This window comes from Maylandia zebra, linkage group LG12, assembly GCF_041146795.1.
Source record: "Maylandia zebra isolate NMK-2024a linkage group LG12, Mzebra_GT3a, whole genome shotgun sequence".
In the NCBI taxonomy this organism is placed as follows: Eukaryota; Metazoa; Chordata; class Actinopteri; order Cichliformes; family Cichlidae; genus Maylandia; species Maylandia zebra.
In genome coordinates, this window is record NC_135178.1 from 24,519,402 (window position 1) to 24,546,390 (window position 26,989).

A 26,989-nucleotide genomic window follows, 5' to 3' on the forward strand; every position below is an offset into this window, starting at 1 on the left:
TATCCCTTTTTACTGATCTTTTCATACATTTTTTTCAGTCTTTGATTTTCATCATCCTTAAAGGCAAAAAGGATATGGGCTGTGAATATTGTCCCTCTTCTCATTTTTGGGAAGGAGTATCTCTAGTAATGTGAGAAGGTGTATTGTTTGCACACTTTTAAGTTTGTGTTGCTCTTCCTGTTCTGTAGCTCTGCCTGTGTAAAAATGTTTATGTTTTACCCAAAATGCCTCATCCCCCTTGTCGGCCTACTAGCAGAAAAGCCTAGAAAGGGTGTGAAATGTCCATGTGCATTCCCAGATCTTTCCATGTGTAAATTGTTGCGGTTATGACCCATAAGTGTGCAGGCACTTACGGATGGGAGGAAAAGCCATGTACAGTAGTTTAGTATTAAATGTACTGCATGGGTTTTGTTCAGTAAGACTGGAGAAGAGCTACTATATTAAATACTATATAGTATATTAAAGTCTGGCATATTTCAATCTGCATTTAACACTGATGCTCACTGGGGAAACACAAAGACATTAGACATTATTAGAAAACTTCAGACACTTGTACCTCCTGCTATCCATGCACAGAAGGATCTTGCAGGAACGGTGATGCTATTTGGTCAGTAGGATTTCATAACCTGCTCTACAGCACGTTAGTTTTGCAACATATGTTAGAAGTAAGAAGTGACCCAATTTCAGGGTACTGAAAACTCGGGTTAACAGTGAAGTTAGCTGGATAAGAATAAATCCTGCTTTATAATATAGAGTCAGGAGTAGAAAAACTTTTGGGCACAAGTGACACAATTAGCCAAAAACGATGTTTTAAAACTAAAAAATATAGTTTAAGCGCTTTAAGCAGTTATCAAAATGTGGTTTTCTTTATACTATATGTAAGACTATATAGTTAGCTGGCCTAACAATCTAAAATTACTGTCTTATATATGTTTCTAAATTAAATTGTTTAATATCAGCATGGCTTTCTTCTTTTCATCATATGTAGTGGTCTTGTCCTTTTTTATGCGAGGGTGCACATTTCTCTGATTTAAGTAGCAAGCTGTGGATTTAGCTACAGTAGCCCAAATATGGAGCCAAAGGCAAAATATGTCCCTTTTTAACTTGAGTTCATATTTTTGGAGATAATGAAGAGAGCTCACAATGTTCTCTCTGAATAAAAAGTAAAGTTTTACTTTGAGGGAAGATAAGACACACAGTAACCACAAGTGTAATTAATGCCACATTTGTTTTGCAAGGTGGCTAATGATAGCGATCACTGAAGATTGATGAATTAGCAATCAAATTAAATGATGTTTACAATTTGACAGTTGTTCCTTTACTTTCATTTGATAGTCCATCTAACAATAAAATGTATTTTAAAGGGACCATCTGTCGGATTCAGTCTAATGATGAGGTTGGAGATTGCAACCAACTGCTTACCCATCTTTTTCCGAGTGCTTAGAAGAGCCTTAAGTGAATGCAAACTCAAAATGTAAAAGCCTGCTGATAGAGCCTGTTTGGTTTTTCTGTTCTTGGAGAATAAATATGGTCGACCATGGAGAATGTGACAGTGCTCTATCGATACAGATGATTGTCTATACACTAATGAAAACATAATTATTAAAATTCCTATATAAAAAAAGAGCTCTCTAAAGAAAAAAAACTTGTCCACTGTCTTGTACACTAAATATGAATTTAGTGTACATTTTTCTTTGCGTCTCAATTTGAATTGCTTTTCTGTTGTTCTGAACTTTATATCGTCTTTCTTTACCAAACTGAAACTGAGAGAAAAATCATTATCACACAATATAAAATCTAATCTACTGCAGGCGCTGTCTGGGCCTTTCAAAATAGATTTTACTTTTACGGTACACATAGATTTCTCAGAGTGTTTTGGAAATGATCACAGTGGCACAACTTACCACATGACTCTGTCAAAACTAGCATTCCCTAGAGGGAACTTCAAGTGGTATTACTTAGTTTTTGTGGAGGGAGCAATTCCTGTTTCTGGTATTTTTTTTCCAAAAAGAATAAGAGGAACATTTCCAGTTACAGGAATTAGTCTTGAGGAAAGTTAGGGGAAATGATGGAAATGAGACATGGGAACAGTAACTTCAAGGGACGTGAGATTATATACTGCATGGTGACAAGTGGGAGTATTGTAGCTTGATGGATGTGGGAAGATGAGGTATTCTAGACATATGTTCAGGGAAAACTAGAATCTACAGACATTGCACCCTGGAAAGATGCAAAGTGTTATATGTCAGCTGGTAAGTGGCAAGAGAAACAAAGGGGCTGTAAGGAAAAAAGCAGAGAAAGAAAAGCAACTCGAGAAATACAGATTAACATCACAGTAATACTACATCTCAAAGGATAATTTTCTTGCAAGATTTCAGTCTGTAAACCATTTACTGAGAAGTGATTTAGCCCAACAGTTTAAAATCAGACTAAACAGCGCAATGTTCAGATGGTTACATGACTCTTTGTTGACTTTTAGATAGTCTCATTATTTTGCAAGTGAAAAAAAATATCAGTTGCATACCCACAAGTGTATTAATTCTCTCAGAGCTAAGATAAGATGAGATAAGATAAGATAAAACACAGTCATGACTAAAAGAAAGTACACACTTTCACAAGTACACCTCATGATTCAATAGCTTTTTCTTCACATTATTGTGGAGGATTTCTGGTGGACACCTTCTTTAGATCCTTGAGGTTTGCAGGCATTCATTTATGCACAGCACTCTTGAGGTTGTGCCACAGCATTTCAATTGGGTTGAAGTGTAGACTTTGGGTGATTGCAATATTTTGATTTTTTTCCAACATGGCCTCATATTTGGTTCTAGAATACTTTGATTATGATCACTGTAGAAGAAGCCCAAATCTTCCCCCCTTCGCCTCTGTGCTTGACAGGTGTTATGAGCTGTTTGTGCTGATATGTCGTGTTTGGTTTTCACCAAATGCCCAAACATCTGCACTTTGGTCTCATCTGTGTAATGAACAATATTCCCGAAGTTTTGTGGTTTGAATGTATCTCTGTAAACCAAACCTGTGCTGCCATTGCAGCCCTTTCCAAACAAGCCATACTTATTCAGTATTTTTCTTTTTCTATGACCTTACGTTTGTAACACGTTAACTGCATTACTAGTAGCATCGCATAGTCCGACCTTAGGCTCCACTCCATATCTACTCATTGGAAGATTAGCATCTGTCTTGAAAGTTTTCCACTTGTGAATAATTCTTCTTACTATAGAATAATAGATGTGAAATTGTTTGGATCATATAACCTTTCCCAGATTGATGGGCAGCAAGAATTACTTCTCTAAAACTATTGCTGATGCCTTTCTTCTTTGCTATTTTGTTAACACAGATCTGCAAAACTTCTGCTTTATAGAGGTCCTCACACCTGTTGTTGGCCAATTAATCAAGTGCTTATAGTGAAATGGCTAACGTTAATATGCATGCCATTTGTGATAACTCTTTGATACTTTAATGTACTTTAATACATTAATGCTATGGAAAAAAAAGTTAAGCTTAAAAAACGTTAACTGCTGGTGTTATGTGTTTTCCACACCTACTCTGTCTTTCACACATAATGTAGTTTAAAAGTTATATAGTGTAATTAACTGTAGATCAGGAAATTTGTACTATTACTTTGCCTTGATTGTCCTGCAGAACAATGCCAACCAGCTTTTCTCCACCATGTCTATTTGTTTATAAAGGTTTACAGAACCCCCCAAATAAGGAAGCAATCAGTGTCAGTTGAGGGGAAAATCAGTATGTATGGCTGTTTTTATTAGTGGGTGTTCCCACCTGAATTGATGGATGCTTGTGGTAAGAGATCTTCCTCACAGTCATTGTTGGTTCAGCCCAGATCTCGCTTGAAGTCTAGAGGTGATCGAGCGTTCGCTCTAGCTGCACCTGAGCTGTGGAACAGTCTCCCGATTGGCATCCGGGCGTCTGATTCTATTCAATCTTTTAAATCACGGCTTAAAACATATCTGTTTGAAATTGCTTTTTCTACCAGTTAAATTCTCGCCTTGCTTCTAGTGAGTTGTCCTAATGTTCTAATGTGTCTGGTTGTTTTGCGTTGTCCTGTGCTGTCAATGTTTTCCATCACTGTGTTTGATGGTTCAGCTTTACAGCTTTACTCTGCTTTAGCTGTGTGCTATAGTTTATTCTTATTAGTGGTTTTTACCTGTGAACATAATCTCACACTTATATGACTCTGACGTTATAGTCTTAATTATTTTATTATTTTATTGTTGCGTTGCCTATGTCCTCTATCACTGTGTATGATGGTACAGTTCTTCTTTGCTACAGCTGTGTGCTATTGACTGTTCCTATTAGTGGTTTTTACCTGTGAACATAATCCCATACCTATATGATTCTGATGTTTTAGTGTAAATCATTTTATTGTTTTATTGTTTCATGTAAAGCACTTTGGCATGCCCCTGGCTTTTAATGTGCTCTATAAATAAAGATTGTTGTTGTTGTTGTTGTAAGAGAGGGACTTGGTATGCATGTCCACTCACTGTCTAATAGTTTATTGAACTGCAGCTGCTAGCAAGGATTTGAAAATGCCAAGTTAATGTGTAAAATGCCCTGTGTGTATATGTTTCTGTTTGAATGTCTGTGCTTAATGTGCACCCAATATCCTGTCAATAACACAAACAGTCTCATAAAATAAGACACATTGGTCTGCAATGTTTCACTCATCAGTAAGGATTTATTAAACAAGAATTGTGTGGTAAACGGCTAGAAGGAAAACACATAATCCAAGGTGTAGGAAATGAAAATAAGTCTCATGTTGCTTTCTATTTTTTGTATAAGCAAAGTTTCCTTGAAAATTTAAAAAAAAAACCTTGTTTTCCCTTGTGCTTTGTTCACTTAATTGCCTAAAATGACAACGCTTTTGGATGTCATTTAACCTCAACAGAGAGCCAAGTGCCAGAAATCAATATACAAGAGATTTAGGCTTCCCAATGGTATTTAAGAATGAACCGTTAAAAACAAAACTGCTGGAATTTAGGGTGCAGTTATTGATCTTCAACATTTTAATTCACTTTAAGTTGTCAGACAGGGTACCATTTCAGTAAATTAATAAATTGGTTCCATAAATGAATACAAGTATGCCGAGATGAGAACTTCAAATAATGGGGTTAATCATGATTTTCACTTGTTACAGTCAACATACATTCACTCAAAAGGTGCTTCAGCATATAATTTAAATAATGAACATATGCTGAAAGATGTCTGCTTGCTTTCATACTTTGATTTCTTCTAGAATAACACATAGGATTATTTTCACATTTGCAGCATTAATATCTCTAGTAGGTAGTAGAAAATAAACCCCAGAGAAGAGCCTACCTGTAACATATAGTTTTACCTTTTCAGGCATTGCTTGTATCATTATCTTTAAATGTAAAATGTAGATTCTCTCAGATATGCTTGCAGCCATCAAAATGATCTTTTGTGCTGCTAACATGGTTATTAGGGTAATGGGGGACTTGATGCTTGAATGAATGGTGCATTGATTGGCTGCTTGACTGACTTACTGACACGCTGACTGTTCGTTGCCTTCTAGGAGGAGCCGTTTGTAATGGTGTCAGAGAATGTTCTTGGGAAACCAAAGAAGTACCAGGGCTTTTCCATCGATGTCCTGGATGCTCTGTCAAACTACCTGGGCTTTAAGTATGAGATCTATGTTGCTCCAGACCACAAATATGGCAGCTTGCAGCCTGATGGTCAATGGAATGGACTGATGGGCGAATTAGTCTTCAAGGTAAGAAGATCACTTGCATACACAAATGCACATGAGCAAACAAATACATATACAAATACATGTTCCCTGTTTATGCACACGCTTATACTATATCACTGCAGAAGGAGGAGAAGCTTGCATGTAGACACGAATCAATTGCTGAACAGAACAGCCTCTCTTAGGTTTAGTTCACACTCGGATGGGTTCCATCATCACCCACTTGGTAACCATTGGATTTATGTCTTTAAACTTCTTTAATTTGGAATGAGACATTTAGACACTCATTCATAAAGAATTGTACTATGTAAGCTGAAGTGGATTTGGGAGGCGCAGAGATGAAATATTGTGTGATTTTGCATACTAGAGAAACACAACAACTTTATAATAATTTGACTAGCTTCAAGTATCTTCAAGTGTTATAACTGCTGGCAGACACTTGAACTGCTTCAGTGGAAAGTGGAAAAGTGGAGATGATATAGTGACACTATAAATGTGGGTTCACCAAAGATGGAGAGGCCTCTAGATTGAGGGTAGTAAATTGGCATATTTGAAAAATAACTACTTTGACCATGACTTAGCCCTACTGACATAGACTTCAGTTGACATACTTCAAAATTTACCAGTTTCATTGCTGTTTAATATTCTGTTATATCTCAAAGTGCCCTTATTATATGTGTGAGAGCAGTTTTTTTAGTTTTGTTCCTTGCAGCATATCCTAGAGAAACATAAATGGAGACCTGGCAGCTTATCTTGCGCTAGTTGTAAATGCTTGAGTTTGATAACTATTTGTCACATCATACATATATTTCATATCATACTCACACCGTCTTTTGCTGATTAAACAAAGTCACACAATAAAACCAAGCTGAACTTTTACATGCAGGAAGTCTAGAGTAGTCACATATGAATTTCTGTTTTTAATATCACTGAAATGTGATGATACTAATAATCATAAATATTTCAATTCTGAAAAACTCCTAGCACATGCAAGATTGCTGTTGCTTTGCTTGGAGTCCATCTTAAAAGACAAGGCAACACAGGAAAGTGTTTCTTGTGAACCTTGTGAAAATAACTCATGATTTGACAGGCACTTTCTGTTCCTCTGTGGCTTTGATTGCTTAAAATATTCATTGACTGTTGTTATGTGGAAGCCAATAATAAACCCTGAGCTTACCTTAGTTTCTTGCAATCAAGTCATTCTTTTATGCTTAAAATAATTTATGTTTTGCTAAAACTTTTTTTTATTACTATTTTTTTCCTATTAAATATGAGGTCTGAGCAAAGGTAGGACTAAATAAATATTTTAGGTTTTAAACTCAACATTTAAGGTGAGTTTACCTGTTTTTTCCTGTTTATTCTTTCGTGACTGCACTCACAAGTAGGGATGGGTATTGATAAGATTTTCACGATTCCGATTCCATTTTCGATTCTGTTTAACGATTCGATTCTTTATCGATTCTCTTATCGATTCTTTTTAAAAAAGGAGAACACTAAGTTTGATTAGCTTAGAACTTTGTTTTATATCTTCTCTTTGAACAAGATAGAAATTTAGGAGTAACATGGCCTTACAAACCCAACAGTGAGATCTTAAGAGATCCAGCCTACGGCTCTTCAATGGGGTGTCACAGGGTCCCGAGGAAAAAAAATTGTAAATGTAAAATAATAAAATAAATATTCTTCTGTAGCAATAACAAAGCATAACATAAATTATTCAGTAGCAATTACACAAGAATATCCAGTAATGACCCTGCCTACAATTAAACACATTCACTTACCTAAAATTGGGGGCATCTGCTGTGGCAAATGGGTTCAAGCCAGTGTTTCCAACTTAGCGACTTTGTCGCTATATTTAGCGAGTTTTCAGACCCCTTAGCGACTTTTTTTTAGAAAAAAAGTCGCTAAAAAAAGGACGTGAAAGCGCGTATCGATTTTACTCTCAACAAGCAGTGGGTGCTGTAACGCAGTCAGTTCTTCTTTTACTGTTTTACTCTTATGCTGTTTTGTGGATCACAAGGTTTAAAACTACTTATAAACACACACACAAAGTAACTCCACCAGAGTGCCTATTTCAGGTCACTTTTGCCGGTCCAAGCCCGGGTAAAGGAGCAGGGTTGGAATTGTGACATTTAAAAAAACAATAATTGCTAAAATAAATTTAATTTGTAGTTCTAAATAAACTCTAAATGCATTTAGGACGTTTTTTACGCACTTTATGTCTCTTCCACGATGTTATTTCTCTCTCCAACAACATAGGTTACAATTAGATTAGCATGACCAATTATGCAAATTAGGCGATGACGTCATTTAGCGACTTCTAGCAACTTTTAGGACAACCAATAGCGATTTTCCTTACTGAGGAGTTGGCAACACTGGTTCAAGCCTTTTACCACAAACTTAGTCACTGCTCGGTGACATTCGTCTATCCTGGCCTGAAAGGAGACGCTACCGGTAGACTGCAGCGAGAACTGCCAGCATCTGAGCCAGCCAGACTCTGTCTGTCCGTCTCATCATGGTCACCTAAATGCACAGTAATAGCAGGTTTTGTAATAAGGCAGATTGCGCTAACATAATATGCACTGTTAGTTGATTATTTACCTGCCGCATTAACGGGAGAGGACGTGCAAACGTTACCGCTGCTGCTGGGTTGAGATTCACGAGTCCGGAGCAGAATTAAAAACATGACATTCATTTAAGGTTATCACGTGTTTTGTGAGCAAATGCTTTTGCATATTCGTAGTGTTTCCTCCCTTAAATTAAGTATCTACTTTGCAAGTATTGCAAGTTGCCCTGTTGTCATCCGTTCTCGTAAACTTTTGAGCGTTTGAGCCGCTTACGCGCCGTGTTTCCTGCCAGGTAAATGACGCTCCGCAACGCGGTGACGTCATTCGGGGCGACTGGAATCGATAAGGGAATCGTTTGCAAAAATGGCAAACAATTCCAAGGAATTGAAACAGTGGGAACTGATTCTCAACAAGAACCGGTTTTCGATACCCATCCCTACTCACAAGTGAACAATTCTTTTGAACTTCACACACTAAGGTGGAAAAGGGGAGGAAAGAGTGGAGTTAGGTCCAAAAATATTTGGTTATTAATGCAGTTTTTGTAATTTTGCCTCTGTCCACCACCGTATTAGATTTTAAACAAAGCAACCAAGATGTGATTTAATTGGGAGCTTTTATCTATAAATCGAGGGGTTTGACAAAGTTTGGGACGTTTGGGAATTACAACCACTTTGTTCTTTCATTATTCCATGACAATGAGCTGATAAAAGATCAGTTGTTGCAAAGTGTGGAAGTTGCATTTGGCAGCTGTTCACTGGAACTCTCAGCAAGAGGTCCAAAGAGATATTGAAGCAAGGCAAGGTGTCCATCATTAGAGTATAAAAACAAAATAAGACAACTTCGAGTAGCCAAATCGGCAATCTCTGGTACATTCTTAAAAGGAAGGCACTTACAACACCAAAAGGCCTGGAAGATCATTTATGACAACTGAAGTGAATGAATACAGAAGTCTTTCTCTGGTCATGAAAAACCACCTTCACACAGTCTTTCTAATTCATGAACACTCTTGAGGAGGTAGGCGTATCATTGCCAAAGACTACAATCAAGAGATCCCTTCATGAATGAAAATACAAGAAGGTGTAAACCACTGGTTACGCTCAAGAAGAGAAAGGGTAGATTAAACTTTGCCACAAAACATCTAAAAAAGACCTGCACAGCTCTGTAAAAAAATTCTGTGGGTCCATGAAACCAATATTAACTTAAAGCACACTGATGGAAGACAAAGCTGTGGAAACGAGATAAACAGCTCAGGATTCAAAGCTTACCACATGTATATATAGCAGCCAATGAAACAAGAGGGGTTTTTTATGTGACTGCAGAGAGGAGTAGCAGGATGAATTGTAAAGTGTACAAGGCTGTAGTCTCTGCTCAGATTCAGCCAAATGATGCAAAACTGATCAAACAGCACTTCACAGTGCAAATAGATAATGACCCAAAGCACATTGCAAAAGCAGCCCATGAGCCTCTCGAGGCAAAGCAATGAGATATTCTTCAATAGCCAAGGTCAGTTACCTGATTTCGACTAACAAAGCTTGCTTTTCAGTTTTGCTGCACTTTGATCGCATCTTGAACTGTTTGATTTTAAAAAACGTGGTTTACAGGTGTGCATCTTACCAGATCCTTTCAAATCAATAGTACAGTGTTTTTCTGCCATGATCATCTCTTAATGGCAGGAAAAACTTTTTTTTCAATTTCCAGCCCAAACACGCACCATTTTTATACAGTTAGATCTAATTTAATTTTAACAACCTTTTTATGACTACGTGAAAGTGTTTGTGCAAGTTCATATTTATATCTGCATCTGCACAATACCTGCTGATGTCCTTTGATGAAATCATATTAACCTGATGCACATTTTGTTCACCCTAGGTCAAGTATATATTTTTCTTTGATTGTTGTCTTTTGTTTTCTTCAGTTGAGCAGTGTTTTCTCAGAAATTTCCGATTCCATCACTTCATTATTTTCCTTCGGCTGTGTGTCAGGCTTGAGTGATTTTGTAAGACTTGGCTCTCCTTTCCTTGACCTTGAATACTTGCAGTTTGTATTTAACATTTCTAGGCCCCTCTCCCCCAGTGGCTCACAAAATTACCGAGAAATGCTTCAAGCACAATGCATATTTATGTGTACACAGATGAGCACAAGTTGCAAATAAACTGAACATGCAAATAATTCTGTTTTCCCCATCAGTCAGCTACAAGGTTTATCTCTCCAAAACCAAATTATACCAGATAATTATTACCCAGAGTGCTTCCTGTAAGTTTTCATATTGACTGACCACATGTGTCAGCATGGCAATTCATCTCATCCTATACACACACACACACACACACACACACACTGTTGTATGCATATCACTGTTGTCCCAACCCACAGCCATCTTACAGGAATTCTGAAATTTTCGCCTTACGCAGTGTAAGTGACAATTTCTCCACATTTAAGCATTTTTGTTTTTTCACTGAGCTGTAAAATTTGGATGGAGGGTGGGAATTAAGTTTTTTGTTTGCTTTTGTGTGTGTATGTAAATGTGGATGTGGTCTGTGTCTATATAAGTACATAATCTGTGTGTACGGTACCTGTAGGGCTCAGCGTTTGCCTACAAATTCACCTAACTTGCTAGAGTCAGTTGTTTATGGCAACAAAGAAAATCTCATTATCGAACAAGTTCATAATATGTGCCCTCTCTCACTGTAGTATAGATTTCAAACACCAGCATGCGCTCACAGCAGCATCTTAAATCCCTATTATAGTATAAGCAGATGTCTGCAGTTGCTAGTCAAGCACTGGGGACTGAAAACATTTTAATTATCCATCATTGTTTCTGCATTAAAGCTAAGCTCAGCCTGTTTTCCTTGGCAGACGCACTCAGTGACGGCTGTTTTTTCAACTTAAAATCTTTGCACATATTTAAAGCAGTCATTTGTTGTCTCTTAACAAGCCTTACAAGTGAAGAGAAAGGTTTTAAGTGCTTCAGAAAGCATACTGACAGAAAACAGATTAATTAATTCATTTGTAAATGATTCAAACGCCACATATTAGAATACAAGTGCAAATTGAGCCAGGGCCTATATAGGCCTTACGCCCATATAGGCGTAAGGCCCATATGGGCCTTTAGACTTTTTTTCTAAAAAAAAGTCGCTAAAAAAAGGACGTGAAAACGCGTATCGGTTTTACTCTCAACAAGCAGTGGGTGCTGTAACGCAGTCAGTTCTTCTTTTACTGTTTTACTCTTATGCTGTTTTGTGGATCACAAGGTTTAAAACTACTTATAAACACACACACAAAGTAACTCCACCAGAGTGCCTATTTCAGGTCACTTTTGCCGGTCCAAGCCCGGGTAAAGCTGCAGGGTTGGAATTGTGACATTTAAAAAAACAATAATTGCTAAAATAAATTTAATTTGTAGTTCTAAATAAACTCTAAATGCATTTAGGACGTTTTTTACGCACTTTATGTCTCTTCCACGATGTTATTTCTCTCTCCAACAACATAGGTTACAATTAGATTAGCATGACCAATTATGCAAATTAGGCGATGACGTCATTTAGCGACTTCTAGCAACTTTTAGGACAACCAATAGCGATTTTCCTTACTGAGGAGTTGGCAACACTGGTTCAAGCCTTTTACCACAAACTTAGTCACTGCTCGGTGACATTCGTCTATCCTGGCCTGAAAGGAGACGCTACCGGTAGACTGCAGCGAGAACTGCCAGCATCTGAGCCAGCCAGACTCTGTCTGTCTGTCTCATCATGGTCACCTAAATGCACAGTAATAGCAGGTTTTGTAATAAGGCAGATTGCGCTAACATAATATGCACTGTTAGTTGATTATTTACCTGCCGCATTAACGGGAGAGGACGTGCAAACGTTACCGCTGCTGCTGGGTTGAGATTCACGAGTCCGGAGCAGAATTAAAAACATGACATTCATTTAAGGTTATCACGTGTTTTGTGAGCAAATGCTTTTGCATATTCGTAGTGTTTCCTCCCTTAAATTAAGTATCTACTTTGCAAGTATTGCAAGTTGCCCTGTTGTCATCCGTTCTCGTAAACTTTTGAGCGTTTGAGCCGCTTACGCGCCGTGTTTCCTGCCAGGTAAGTGACGCTCCGCAACGCGGTGACGTCATTCGGGGCGACTGGAATCGATAAGGGAATCGTTTGCAAAAATGGCAAACAATTCCAAGGAATTGAAACAGTGGGAACTGATTCTCAACAAGAACCGGTTTTCGATACCCATCCCTACTCACAAGTGAACAATTCTTTTGAACTTCACACACTAAGGTGGAAAAGGGGAGGAAAGAGTGGAGTTAGGTCCAAAAATATTTGGTTATTAATGCAGTTTTTGTAATTTTGCCTCTGTCCACCACCGTATTAGATTTTAAACAAAGCAACCAAGATGTGATTTAATTGGGAGCTTTTATCTATAAATCGAGGGGTTTGACAAAGTTAGACGTTTGGGAATTACAACCACTTTGTTCTTTCATTATTCCATGACAATGAGCTGAAAAAAGATCAGTTGTTGCAAAGTGTGGAAGTTGCATTTGGCAGCTGTTCACTGGAACTCTCAGCAAGAGGTCCAAAGAGATATTGAAGCAAGGCAAGGTGTCCATCATTAGAGTATAAAAACAAAATAAGACAACTTCGAGTAGCCAAATCGGCAATCTCTGGTACATTCTTAAAAGGAAGGCACTTACAACACCAAAAGGCCTGGAAGATCATTTATGACAACTGAAGTGAATGAATACAGAAGTCTTTCTCTGGTCATGAAAAACCACCTTCACACCGTCTTTCTAATTCATGAACACTCTTGAGGAGGTAGGCGTATCATTGCCAAAGACTACAATCAAGAGATCCCTTCATGAATGAAAATACAAGAAGGTGTAAACCACTGGTTACGCTCAAGAAGAGAAAGGGTAGATTAAACTTTGCCACAAAACATCTAAAAAAGACCTGCACAGCTCTGTAAAAAAATTCTGTGGGTCCATGAAACCAATATTAACTTAAAGCACACTGATGGAAGACAAAGCTGTGGAAACGAGATAAACAGCTCAGGATTCAAAGCTTACCACATGTATATATAGCAGCCAATGAAACAAGAGGGGTTTTTTATGTGACTGCAGAGAGGAGTAGCAGGATGAATTGTAAAGTGTACAAGGCTGTAGTCTCTGCTCAGATTCAGCCAAATGATGCAAAACTGATCAAACAGCACTTCACAGTGCAAATAGATAATGACCCAAAGCACATTGCAAAAGCAGCCCATGAGCCTCTCGAGGCAAAGCAATGAGATATTCTTCAATAGCCAAGGTCAGTTACCTGATTTCGACTAACAAAGCTTGCTTTTCAGTTTTGCTGCACTTTGATCGCATCTTGAACTGTTTGATTTTAAAAAACGTGGTTTACAGGTGTGCATCTTACCAGATCCTTTCAAATCAATAGTACAGTGTTTTTCTGCCATGATCATCTCTTAATGGCAGGAAAAACTTTTTTTTCAATTTCCAGCCCAAACACGCACCATTTTTATACAGTTAGATCTAATTTAATTTTAACAACCTTTTTATGACTACGTGGAAGTGTTTGTGCAAGTTCATATTTATATCTGCATCTGCACAATACCTGCTGATGTCCTTTGATGAAATCATATTAACCTGATGCACATTTTGTTCACCCTAGGTCAAGTATATATTTTTCTTTGATTGTTGTCTTTTGTTTTCTTCAGTTGAGCAGTGTTTTCTCAGAAATTTCTGATTCCATCACTTCATTATTTTCCTTCGGCTGTGTGTCAGGCTTGAGTGATTTTGTAAGACTTGGCTCTCCTTTCCTTGACCTTGAATACTTGCAGTTTGTATTTAACATTTCTAGGCCCCTCTCCCCCAGTGGCTCACAAAATTACCGAGAAATGCTTCAAGCACAATGCATATGTGTACACAGATGAGCACAAGTTGCAAATAAACTGAACATGCAAATAATTGTTTTCCCCATCAGTCAGCTACAAGGTTTATCTCTCCAAAACCAAATTATACCAGATAATTATTACCCAGAGTGCTTCCTGTAAGTTTTCATATTGACTGACCACATGTGTCAGCATGGCAATTCATCTCATCCTATACACACACACACACACACACACACTGTTGTATGCATATCACTGTTGTCCCAACCCACAGCCATCTTACAGGAATTCTGAAATTTTCGCCTTACGCAGTGTAAGTGACAATTTCTCCACATTTAAGCATTTTTGTTTTTTCACTGAGCTGTAAAATTTGGATGGAGGGTGGGAATTAAGTTTTTTGTTTGCTTTTGTGTGTGTATGTAAATGTGGATGTGGTCTGTGTCTATATATGTCACGGATCGCTGTGCGGCAGGCAGGAGTAGGACCCAAAATGCAGGACTCACAGGCACGAGGGAATAAACTCAAAAGGCAGCTTTATTGCGTAACAGAAGATGATAGGCGATACAAAACTAGACTGGGAAAAACTAACATAAAGCTCACCAGGAAACACGGGGGAATCGCACACAGCATGAGGGACGACGTCACACTGAACAGAGGGAGACGCAGACAGAAATACACAGAGGGTTAACGAGGGAAGTGGGAACACACGGGGAACACAGGTGACACTGATAATCATAACGAGACAGGGCGGGGTGAACTGAACACTGACGGGAGAGGTGAAACAGGAAGTACAGGAGGAGAGAGAGCACGAGTAGAACCCCAACGTAACAGGCAGGGGAGACATGGAATAAACACGAAAGGGGACGAGGGCTCATAAATACATAGAGGGTACACAGGGGGAAGAGAGAGCACGGGGAGAACTTAGACATAATGGGCAGGGGAAGCATGGAATAAAATACAAACATACAAGGAAACTAAGAACGCTGGGCCAACATGGCCCAGGACCATGACAGTACCCCCCCCTCAAGGGCTGGCTCCAGACAGCCCAAACACAGAAAAACAAAACCAAACAGAAAACAACCCAGGGCGGGCGGCGGGGGCCCAGGACGGAGGGCTCGGAACAGAAAACAAAAGAAGAGCACAGCAAACACCGGAGCCCAAGAAAACAACCCAAACACAGAGCAGTTCAGGGGGCCGACCATGCGGAAGGCAACGGCAGAGACGTGGAAACAGTTCAGGAGGCCGGCCGTGCGCAAGGCAACGGCGGCGACGTGGAAACAGTTCAGGAGGCCGGCCGTGCGCAAGGCAACGGCGGCGACGTGGAAACAGTTCAGGAGGCCGGCCGTGCGCAAGGCAACGGCGGCGACGTGGAAACAGTTCAGGAGGCCGGCCGTGCGCAAGGCAACGGCGGCGACGTGGAAACAGTTCAGGAGGCCGGCCGTGCGCAAGGCAACGGCGGCGGTGAAGGAGACGACGGAGCAGTTCAGGAGGCCGACCGCGCGGGAGGCGGCGGCGACGATGACAGCGCTGGTCCGGGGGCCGACCGCGCGGAAGGCGACGGCGGCCACCCAGGAGAAGAGGGTCCGGGGGCCGGCCGCGCGGAAGGCGACGGCGGCCACTCAGGCGATGACGGTGCAGTTCAGGGGGCCGGCCGTGCGGAAGGCGACGGCGGCGGCTCTCCAGTGTCAGGCGTACTGGCCGAGGCCCGGTGGGCACAGGACCAGTCGAGACGGGACCAGTCAAGGCGGGACCAGGCGAAGCACAGGCCGGGCCAGGCGAGGTTGCAGAGGCTGAGGCCGGGCCAGGCGAGGTTGCAGAGGCTGAGGCCGGGCCAGGCGAGGTTGCAGAGGCTGAGGCCGGGCCAGGCGAGGTTGCAGAGGCTGAGGCCGGGCCAGGCGAGGTTGCAGAGGCTGAGGCCGGGCCAGGCGATGACGAGGCGGTCGCAGATGGCGGCTGGACAGGCTCCTCGGGCCCTCCAGCTGATGCAGCGTGAGGCTGAACGGGCCCCTCGGACCCTCCAGCTGATGCAGCGTGAGGCTGAACGGGCCCCTCGGACCCTCCAGCGGAGACGTGAGGCTGAACGGGCCCCTCGGACCCTCCAGCGGAGACAGGAGGCTGAACGGGCCCCTCGGACCCTCCAGCGGAGACGTGAGGCTGAACGGGCCCCTCGGACCCTCCAGCGGAGACAGGAGGCTGAACGGGCCCCTCGGACCCTCCAGCGGAGACAGGAGGCTGAACGGGCCCCTCGGACCCTCCAGCGGAGACGGGAGGCTGAACGGGCCCCTCGGACCCTCCAACGGAGACGGGAGGCTGAACGGGCCCCTCGGACCCTCAAGCGGAGGCCAAAACCACGCCAACAGGCATGAAGTCCTTCGGCCGACATGAGGACAACTGGCGCTGCACTGAGCACTGACTCTGCCCAGGCAATGCGAACATGGTGCAGTTCTTAGGGGGCTGCTTAAACTTCAGGGGTCCAGAATCAGCTGGTGACTGAGACCTCGCCTCTGGGGAAGCCCTGGAGTGGCAAACTGTGCCAACGGCGGCTAAACCATGGAAAGTACCCTGAGTAGAAATCCAGTTACCTCTCTGCATGGAGTGAATGAGCAAAACTGGCGACACAGGAGACTGAGCGGAGAGTGGCTGCTGGGCAGCTAACTGAGTTACTGGAGACACGGGTGAGAGCGGGAGCTGAGCTACTGACGGTGGTGAAGTAGATAACTGCACGGGAGACTGAACTGAGGGCGTCTGCACTGGCACAGGGGACTGAACTGATGTCTGTTGTAACGGAGGTGGTGAGAGTGGAGAAGGCAGGGGAGTTGATGACTTCACAGGAGAATGAACCAGAGGTGAGTGCACAGGAGACTGAGCTAGAGGTGGTAGTGATAGTTGAGGGGAAAGTGGAGCTGGTGATTGAGTGGATGACTGTGCTAAGGGAGGCTGCACTGGGGACACTGGAGACTGCACTGGGGAAAGCCGGGCTGCAGGAGACTGCACTGGGGACACTGGAGACTGCACTGGGGACACTGGAGACTGCACTGGGGACACTGGAGACTGCACTGGGGAAAGCAGAGCTGCAGGTGACTGCGCTAGAGACTGCAGTGATGGTTGTAGTGGAGGTGTGACGGGTGGAGGAGTGGCTGAAGTGGCTGCGGGTCGGGCGGCTAGTGGCTCAGCTACAGGGTATGGTAACGGCAGGGCTATGGGTTGAATGACTGACTGAGTAGCAGCCTGAGTGGCTGGGTGTAGTGACGGTTGTGGTGGAAGAGAAACAGGTGGTAGTGTGGATGATGGAGCTAAGGGCGACTGAGTGGCAGACCGAACTGATGACTGAAGCGATGGTAAAGGTGAAAATGGAGCTTGTGGTGGAGTTAATGGCTGAGCTAGCGGGGACACAGGAGACTGAACTGAGGGTGGCTGCGAGGGAGCTAACGGAGCTGTGAAGGGCTGCGAGGGAGCTAACGGAGCTGTGAAGGGCTGCGAGGGAGCTAACGGAGCTGTGAAGGGCTGCGAGGGAGCTAACGGAGCTGTGAAGGGCTGCGAGGGAGCTAACGGAGCTGTGAAGGGCTGCGAGGGAGCTAACGGAGCTGTGAAGGGCTGCGAGGGAGCTAACGGAGCTGGAAGTAGCAGCGAGGGAGCCGACGGAGCTTCTGGTAGCACAGCAGGTGAATTAGAAGGCCGAATGTCCGGCTGTGGGGTGGCGCGTCGGCGGCGTGAATGCCGTTTCTTTTTTGATGATGGCTCTGACGGGCCGAGCGGCTCCACATCCGGCCCTTCAGGCAGGTGGGTAGTAGCAGCTGGGGGATGAAGGTGGAGTTCGTTGCGGATTAAATCCTGTTCGAGTGGGTGGAGCGCACTGAGTAGCCAGGGAAGACCAGAGATTAAACGCTGTAGTTTGGTTTCCACAGCACGGCGAAATTCCTTTCCCTCATGTTCGAGCCACAGATGCAGGAGTCTTTCCACGGAGTAGATAATGTCCAGACGCAGTTCTTCAGGTGGGTTGAGTGCTGCTGGGTCCATATCTGGTGACGTCGTACTGTCACGGATCGCTGTGCGGCAGGCAGGAGTAGGACCCAAAATGCAGGACTCACAGGCACGAGGGAATAAACTCAAAAGGCAGCTTTATTGCGTAACAGAAGATGATAGGCGATACAAAACTAGACTGGGAAAAACTAACATAAAGCTCACCAGGAAACACGGGGGAATCGCACACAGCATGAGGGACGACGTCACACTGAACAGAGGGAGACGCAGACAGAAATACACAGAGGGTTAACGAGGGAAGTGGGAACACACGGGGAACACAGGTGACACTGATAATCATAACGAGACAGGGCGGGGTGAACTGAACACTGACGGGAGAGGTGAAACAGGAAGTACAGGAGGAGAGAGAGCACGAGTAGAACCCCAACGTAACAGGCAGGGGAGACATGGAATAAACACGAAAGGGGACGAGGGCTCATAAATACATAGAGGGTACACAGGGGGAAGAGAGAGCACGGGGAGAACTTAGACATAATGGGCAGGGGAAGCATGGAATAAAATACAAACATACAAGGAAACTAAGAACGCTGGGCCAACATGGCCCAGGACCATGACAATATAAGTACATAATCTGTGTGTACGGTACCTGTAGGGCTCAGCGTTTGCCTACAAATTCACCTAACTTGCTAGAGTCAGTTGTTTATGGCAACAAAGAAAATCTCATTATCGAACAAGTTCATAATATGTGCCCTCTCTCACTGTAGTATAGATTTCAAACACCAGCATGCGCTCACAGCAGCATCTTAAATCCCTATTATAGTATAAGCAGATGTCTGCAGTTGCTAGTCAAGCACTGGGGACTGAAAACGTTTTAATTATCCATCATTGTTTCTGCATTAAAGCTAAGCTCAGCCTGTTTTCCTTGGCAGACGCACTCAGTGACGGCTGTTTTTTCAACTTAAAATCTTTGCACATATTTAAGGCAGTCATTTGTTGTCTCTTAACAAGCCTTACAAGTGAAGAGAAAGGTTTTAAGTGCTTCAGAAAGCATACTGACAGAAAACAGATTAATTAATTCATTTGTAAATGATTCAAACGCCACATATTAGAATACAAGTTGTTAAGGTTCAAAATTGAGGAGGGAGAGTACAAACCACCCATGGTCCAGAAGGTCTTGGTCAAACAATGATTTTAATGACTACACACGTGTGGGAAGAACACTCTGTACGCCGACAGCAAGTGATCTCCGACTTAATCAAAGCATAAACAGATATTTTATAGCATCAGGGTTTGATTTACTGACGCCCCTTCATGCGTCACAGATACATTTTATACATAGATCAGATCAACACCACAATGACTTTTAACCCAGAAGATCATCTTCTATTTTCATGGCTGGTACTTTCCGTTCTTGTCTTAAAGTGAATTGTTCCTCTTTCTTGCCGAGACATGACTAATTTCTCCTCTAAATAAATCTAACTCATGTGTGTGTGTGTTGACCCCACATGCTCTTTCTCAATTCACCTGTTGCACTTCTGACCTTTTACCAGACCAGAGGCTCACTGAGACTATATGTATGTCTTCTACTAAATAAATGTTTTAACCAAGAACCTCTACTAAACATAATAACTGTGTGCATAAGCATCTTAAGGCCTTCTTAAAGCTATCTGTTACTCTGTTACAGCAATGATCATTTTGAATAACCTAGTAATTCAAATGGCCTCGTCTGGCCTGCTCCTCAAAATAACTATCTGCTTTCACTTCTGCATACAACTTCCTGTCAGCCTGCAACTCAGTCTTTCTGAAAGAGACACTGTTTAAACCTCTGAATGCAATATCCATGCTGCAGATTATATTCTTAATGCAATGGTACTGTTGATAATTATTTAACAATAGCAGTAAAATAATTTCCCTGCTCCACAAAGTGCAAATTGAGCCAGGGCCTGTATGGATTTAAATCTCTTGCTGATATCTGTCAGATATATCTAAATTTAGTAGGGTGTTACAAGGTTCATTATGACATTTTTAAAAGTACTGTAATTGTAACTACTAGTTACCATCACTGTGACATGTGTTTTCTTCCTCTATGCCAGATATTTCCAGATAACTGTTACATTTTTTGCACGCTGTCCTTCGATTCTTTATTTTAGGTGATGAGAAGGCGCAGATGGACTTTAAGGCTGTTATAAGAATCCACATTTTTCAGCTGACTTCCTCACTGACACATTTTCACAGTTTTAATACTTCAAACTTCTTTGCCTCTTGCAGCGAGCTGATGTGGGACTTTCTGCCTTGACCATCACGCCTGAGCGAGAGAGCGTTGTGGACTTCACCACACGCTACATGGATTATTCTGTGGGCGTTCTGCTGCGCAAGGCTGAGCGCACAGTGGACATGTTTGCCTGCCTGGCACCCTTCGACCTGTCACTGTGGGCGTGCATCGCAGGCACCGTGCTCCTCGTTGGCATCCTGGTGTACTTGCTCAACTGGCTCAACCCACCTCGGCTCCCCATGGGATCTGTGTCTTCAACAACGCTGTACAACTCCATGTGGTTCGTGTACGGCTCGTTTGTACAACAAGGTAAGAAAGCAGGATAGAGGGGGTGAAACACAAGTTCAGCAGCAGCAGAATAATGGTTTATTTATTTATCTATTAGTCATATTCATTAGTCATTTTGTTTTCACTTGTTGCTTAAGTTATGTTTATGCACCAAGACTGATGAGATCTGATTAGGTCATGGTTTGAGTTCATTAGACCTTTTCACAATGTTAACCAAATGTTGGAAAGTTCAAGTTTCCGTTTTATTTATTTTGACAGGGTGGCAAACCCTGTCTGCAAGAATACATTCCCAAAAACCTATCTCTTAATAATCTACAACCTTTAAAACAAATGCAACCTTTAAAACAAAGCATGTTTTTTATGCATTGGGCCGCTGTGGTCGATGGGGTCTTTCGCATGGTTTATTTGCAGGGTCTATCTCACTGGTAAAACAGGGGAATAATGGTAGGGATGGGAAGCATAGATGGAAAAAATGAGCTTGTGAAAGCAATCTAATTTAAAAATAAAATAAAATAGCTCCTCTGAGTACCATAGGTGTGAACTGCCTTTTCGTGTTATAGCACAATAGTCAAATTAGAACAAAAAGGAGGAGACATTTTGTTCCACATGGATTGAAGGAAAGATAATGGCCTTATCCCGGTGATCGGTCTGAAGATTTTTCCAGAATTCATCAGGCTGTGCTCAGGTGTGAAGATCAGACAATTGACACGTGGAAAAGGATTTAAATTTCATCGGCGTAGAAACAGATGCACAGCATAAGGAGAAAATTTCAAAAGAGTTAGGAGTGTGTATTTGTGTGTGTGCATACGAATGTGTCTGTTTTCCATCTAGGGCATGTGTTTCATAAAGTATCCATATAAAGAATATAGAAGCTACTTTTGAAGATAAGCATCTTAATATTCTCAGGTTCAATCTTGGGTTTCTCGCAAAATATGTGCTATTTGCCAATGAGCACAGTGCTCTTTTGTTGTCATGCTCTGGGCCTTGCAATAGTTAATTTTTTAAGCAACATTAATTATGCAAATTTAAGGAGGAATGTTTTTTTTAACACTGCCTGTGAAACATTTCAAGCCCTGAATAAGCAACTGATGAGCATTTCGCCATTTGGTAAATAATCCTCCATCTTGTGCTGCAGCTAATGGTGGTAATGATGATGATGATGATACATGCTAATTGCTGTTTGATATTCACAATCATTTCTCTTTTTAGCTGTAATTAACATTTTAGTCATGGCATCGTTAGAAAGAAAAGAAGAGAGAGAAAGGATCTCATTCTTCCACAGTGGGGTTGTCCTGCACTTGTGTATGATATGGTATGTAGAAAATAAGAGAGCTTACTGAGACAGAGTGTGTCAAACGAGTGGCATGTTTTTCACTTCCCAAGAAAATGAAGGTTGTGAAGTTTGCACCACTCAGTCAGGTTGTTCATCAAACAAGTCAAGTTCATCAAAAATGACCGATTGTTCAGGAAGTACTATTAAGCTTCACCATTCCTGATATTTTCCTCTGTCTACAGATTTTTTTCTGGACTTTTTACATGACACACACACACACACACACACACACACACACACACACACACACACACACACACACACACACACACACACACACACAGGTACATTGAATATTCATTCAGCAGCTTTCTCACAGCACCTCTATAATGTCCCAGACCTTTGTGCTTCACCTAGAAATATTACCCCCAGGGAAAATTGATTCAGATGAAAAGACACCCACAGCAGGAGATGAGTGATGGGAGTGAATAGTCAAACTTGACGCCAGAATTTTGCTTTTGGCTCTGTCACTCACTGCAAGACGGAGCAAGGGTGAGATGAGAAACAGAGAGGTGCAAAGGGATTACACAGATTTTTACAAACCTTTCTCTTTTCTTTTCTTCTTCCCTTTGACTTTTTCTTTAGGTCGCTCCTTTTTTTTTTTTTTTACTGCACACTTCCATTTTTTCATCTTTTCCCCTTCTTCCTTTCTAAGAGTCTGCCTTACAAATTCTGTTCTTCACTGTGGCTCATGTGAGCCACTAGGGCAGCAGCCAAGTGACTGTTTGTTTACAACCTCACCCAGAGGTCTCTCAGTCTGGCGTGTGTACAGAAGATGTAGTGGGGAAAAATATCTGTACTCCATTAACTATTTCTAATTGGTCTCAATGAGAGTGAAAGAGACAGAAGAAGGAAGCGTGTATAAAGACGCAAAGGGAGGGACTGCATCATATGAAATCTGCTGCTTGGTTCTAGACTTCCTAACTGCTACATCAAAGGGACAAATAAAATCATGGGATTTGGTTTTATTATGCACTAGTAATACAGTATCTTCTCAAATAAAACAGCACATCAAAGAGAAAATTCTGCAGGAAAAAAAAGATCAGTTGTTCACAGATATAGTTTGACGATATGCTGCAGGAAGGGGAAGAAAGAGAGCAAAAAGCCATAAAGCAACAGGGAGCTATAAGGTGAATTAGTCTATGATATTAAAGATTAATAAATAAGTTACAGAATCCATCTGACAGCAGACGGTGTCTCCTTTGCTGCCAACACAAATATAATGTAAGTGTTTTAGCAGTCCTCAAGGGGGACTAAAAGTTGGAAGTGCAGGAAAATTAGTAAATTTGCAGGCGATCACACACAGTCACACACACAATAAAAAAAGATATCCAGGGTAAGAATGAAGTATGTAAGCAGTCAGCGCAGAGGAAAGGTTATATAAGAGAGGAAATGACTTAAAAGATGGGAAATGTTCCTAAGGAGATTAATTTTCAGCTTCTGCTGTGTTGCACGTTAGCCCTGGCTGAGGTGGGAAGGTCATTCCAATATTTTTCAGAACCAAGAGGACGGGGGAGGCAAGGCTGGGATGAGTGATTACCAGGTCACATTATTAGGACAGCCCAGCAGACAACATTAGCTTAGTGCAGGGCATTGACTGACTTGTATATAGGGCCTCGGACAGAACATGGCCTGGAGGGATGGGGATATGCACTAGTTTGCAGTCTTGTACACCTGGTTTTAGATCTGAAATGAGCCACTACAGGCGGGCAGCGAAGATAGAGCAGGGGGGAGGGTGACATGCAAGAACTCAGGATGATAGAAAACAATACACCCTACAGCAGTTTGGATGACATGCAGGGAGGATGGTCAGAAGAAAGTTGCAGTACATCAGACCAAAATTCTCAAAAGATTATTCGGAAGGGCCTGCCTCACTCAGCGTAACTGCAGACAACAATACGTGCTCAAAAGGGAAGAAGCTTTTGTGAGATAGACACATTTACATGTCATGGAATTAAAGTGTTTGTCATTACTGAGGATAATAATGTGGTTCTAATTATAGCCTGTAAAGAATAAACAGAATTTTCTAGGGATATTAGAGACAGAATAAATCCAAAGGCAAATTAAAGTGTTCGTTTTTCAGCATGTTTAAGTCTCTCTAAAGAATTGCATTGAATATTTAAAAAAAAAAATACAGTATTGATGCAATTAATTAATAAGTGATCCCTTTCTTTGATAGCAAACCTCAAAGTGCTAAGACTAAGACAAATATAAAAAGGAGGGAGGAAGCATAAAATAGAAAGCCAAGAAATAAAATGACAGACAAAAAGCGTCTGCAACATATGTCGTTTTAGAACTGCAACAACTGCAACACTTTTTATTTTGACTGACTTTTTTTTTTCTTTTTTCATCCAAGGCTACATTCTCTCGTCGAGATGAAAGCAAAAACGGCCAGACCGAACAAATTTGCTATAAACTCTGTCGGTATTGAAATGGGTAAATGGCCGCATATCTGCTGACCTGTGCAGCAGGGAGAGAAGCTCTGTTATGCAAGTTGGACATCCTGACAAAAAGAAGCAATGAAACTGAGATAGACAGGTTACTCTGTTCCCCGTCCCGTTTCCTCTTTTAAACTTCCTGTCTCCCCGTGTCTGCCTCAAACTTCTCTCCTTTTCCTCTCTGTCCTGTCCTGACTCCCAAGTTTTGCCCGCAGAATTTGAGCTAAAGTAGAAGAGTCAAAAGCAAAACTCTGTTGTCAAATTGAATATTTGTCTTATGCAAATCTTTGTCAGCCATTCTCTCACTTTCTGGTGTCCATAATTAAAAACCAGTAGGGGAGAACAAACACCATGGAGAAACAGACTGGTATTTTGGGTTTTGTTTTTTGGTGTTGTTTGCACATATGTGTGTGTGTGTTACCTGTCAGTGTGAGTGCTGCTATAGCTCAATTACAACAGTTTTTGTGAGAAAAGCATATGCAATCACACAGATACAGCACACACTCTTACAAAATTAGTTTTCACTGTATGAAAAAATGCACGCGCACACACACAAACACACAGACACAAGCACACACAGAGTCCACAATCAGTGCTTTCATCTTTCCATCTGCTTCTCCAAACATCTCTCTCTTCCTCTCTGTGCTTCTCCCTTTTCCCACCAACCCCTGCTGTGTATCTATCTGTATGTGACTATGTGTGTGAAGGAGAGAGAGCTTTGTTGGAGAACCATATACTGTACTGTATGAAAAAAAAAATCTGTTTCCCTACTCTCTCCGTTTGCATTTCAACCCAGCATCCCCCAGTTCTCTCCATTCCCCAAATCTCTGTACTCACTGCTGAGTTTTCTCAGTGTGAGTGCGTTCACAGTCTGCACTCCTCATTCTGTCTCTTGGTTCCTCTATGTGTCTCTCCCTCAATCATTATCTCTGTTTCTGCTGTGCCATACTGCTGGGAAGCCAACGTTATCATCATTTTCCTGCTTTCTCCTTCTCCTTTCCTCTCTTTCTCTCTTTATGACTCCCTCTAATCCATTATCCCTCTCTAACGACTCTTTTGTGCTTCTGTAAAGTGGACCCAACTTTAGGACATCCACCCCTCCTGACTTCAACCCTCTATCTCCATCTTTCCTCCCTCTGTTCCTTTTTCCCGTCTCCCTCAAAGTGTCTCTCCTGCAACAAAGATGCGCCACAGTGAGAAGAGACCGTCTCTCAGCAGTTCCATTAAATGCATCTCTCTCTCGCTCTCTTCCACTCTGTGCACTTTTGTTCTGTTCCTGTTTCTGTCACAATTGCTTCCTGTCCTTCTCCCCTTTTTTCTCCATTCAGCAGCAATCTCTCTTGGCCCCCTCTGTCCACTTCTTTCTTTCTGCTCATGTATGATTACATCCAGCTGGTGCAATCTCATCCTAAAAGCAGGTTTGAATAGGATGTGTACCTTCTGTCCTCTTCACATCTGTCTTCCCCTCGTTCCTTCAGTGGGCAAAAAGTTATTTAAGTACATTTACTCAAGTATGTACTTCAGTATGAGGGTCCTAGATTCTGCCAGTGAAAATTCCCCGTACTGAGTTCTCATGAATACATTTGTCTGAAAGTGTTTCTGTACTTAGTAAATTTCTGTTCTTACAAATCGATCCAGTCTTACGTTGCCATCAAGTACTTATAGGGTGTTTTTTATTGCTACTTTTACGTAAATCTGCTTGACTATTAAGGGCCAGTGAGCCAAACTGTCAAGGAAAGCTCAGAAAATGAGATTTTAGCTGACATTTTCCTGTCACAGACAAACTCAGAGACAAACTGTGAGATGCAAATCCCTGATCATAGCTCAGTATTTGCAGTATCTGATTAGATTTCTTTTTTAGGGCAGTACAGAGAAACCGGTGTTGATGTTTGCATCTGTATTTGTTGAGGAAACAAAATGATGAAATATGTGAACCTGAATTTTAAAAAAAAAAGTCAAAATAGGTATAAAAACTTTTATTTATTTAATTTCACTTTTACTCTTATGATATTAAAGTGTTAATGTAAATATTCCTCCATAAACATGCAAATTATAATAAATAATAACAGCTAAAAGTAACATTGGTTTATAGATGTCCTAAACTCAGTTATAAGCATCCATAATTATAAATATCACTAAAAAAAAAAATCATGTTGAAACTAATTTTCAGTTACTGCTTTCTTTCTCAAGTGAAATATCTGCAATCGTGTGATGCGGACAGATGTTTGAGGGTTGAGTAAAGCGTGTGGCTGAGCTAGCTAGTTAACAAAATTTTTCATCATCCTCATGGTCATCAACAATGTCTATTTCCACATATAAAGGTGCGCTGGTCACACCTTTTTAATACCAGCTTGAGAACGCCTTCAAATTCTTTGAGATGTAGATTCAGCAAGTAACTGGAGACATTCCTTAGATATTTTGCTCCATATTGGCATGATAACATCACATAATTGGTGGAGATTTGTAGGCCGGGTATGTCTGTGTT

At 41.6% G+C, this 26,989-nt stretch overlaps 1 protein-coding gene across 4 annotated transcripts in view; it reads left to right on the forward strand.

The window, feature by feature from the left end:
* The window catches only part of grid2 (glutamate receptor, ionotropic, delta 2), a 558,936-nt gene that overhangs the window by 442,045 nt on the left and 89,902 nt on the right, over positions 1 to 26,989 (forward strand). For all 4 annotated transcript variants that reach the window (XM_004547245.5, XM_004547246.6, XM_076890935.1 and 1 more), the window contains exons 10-11: positions 5,570 to 5,767; positions 20,442 to 20,754. In XM_004547245.5, the coding sequence (XP_004547302.1) occupies positions 5,570 to 5,767; positions 20,442 to 20,754 (511 nt within the window). The remainder of the gene's footprint in view (positions 1 to 5,569; positions 5,768 to 20,441; positions 20,755 to 26,989) is intronic.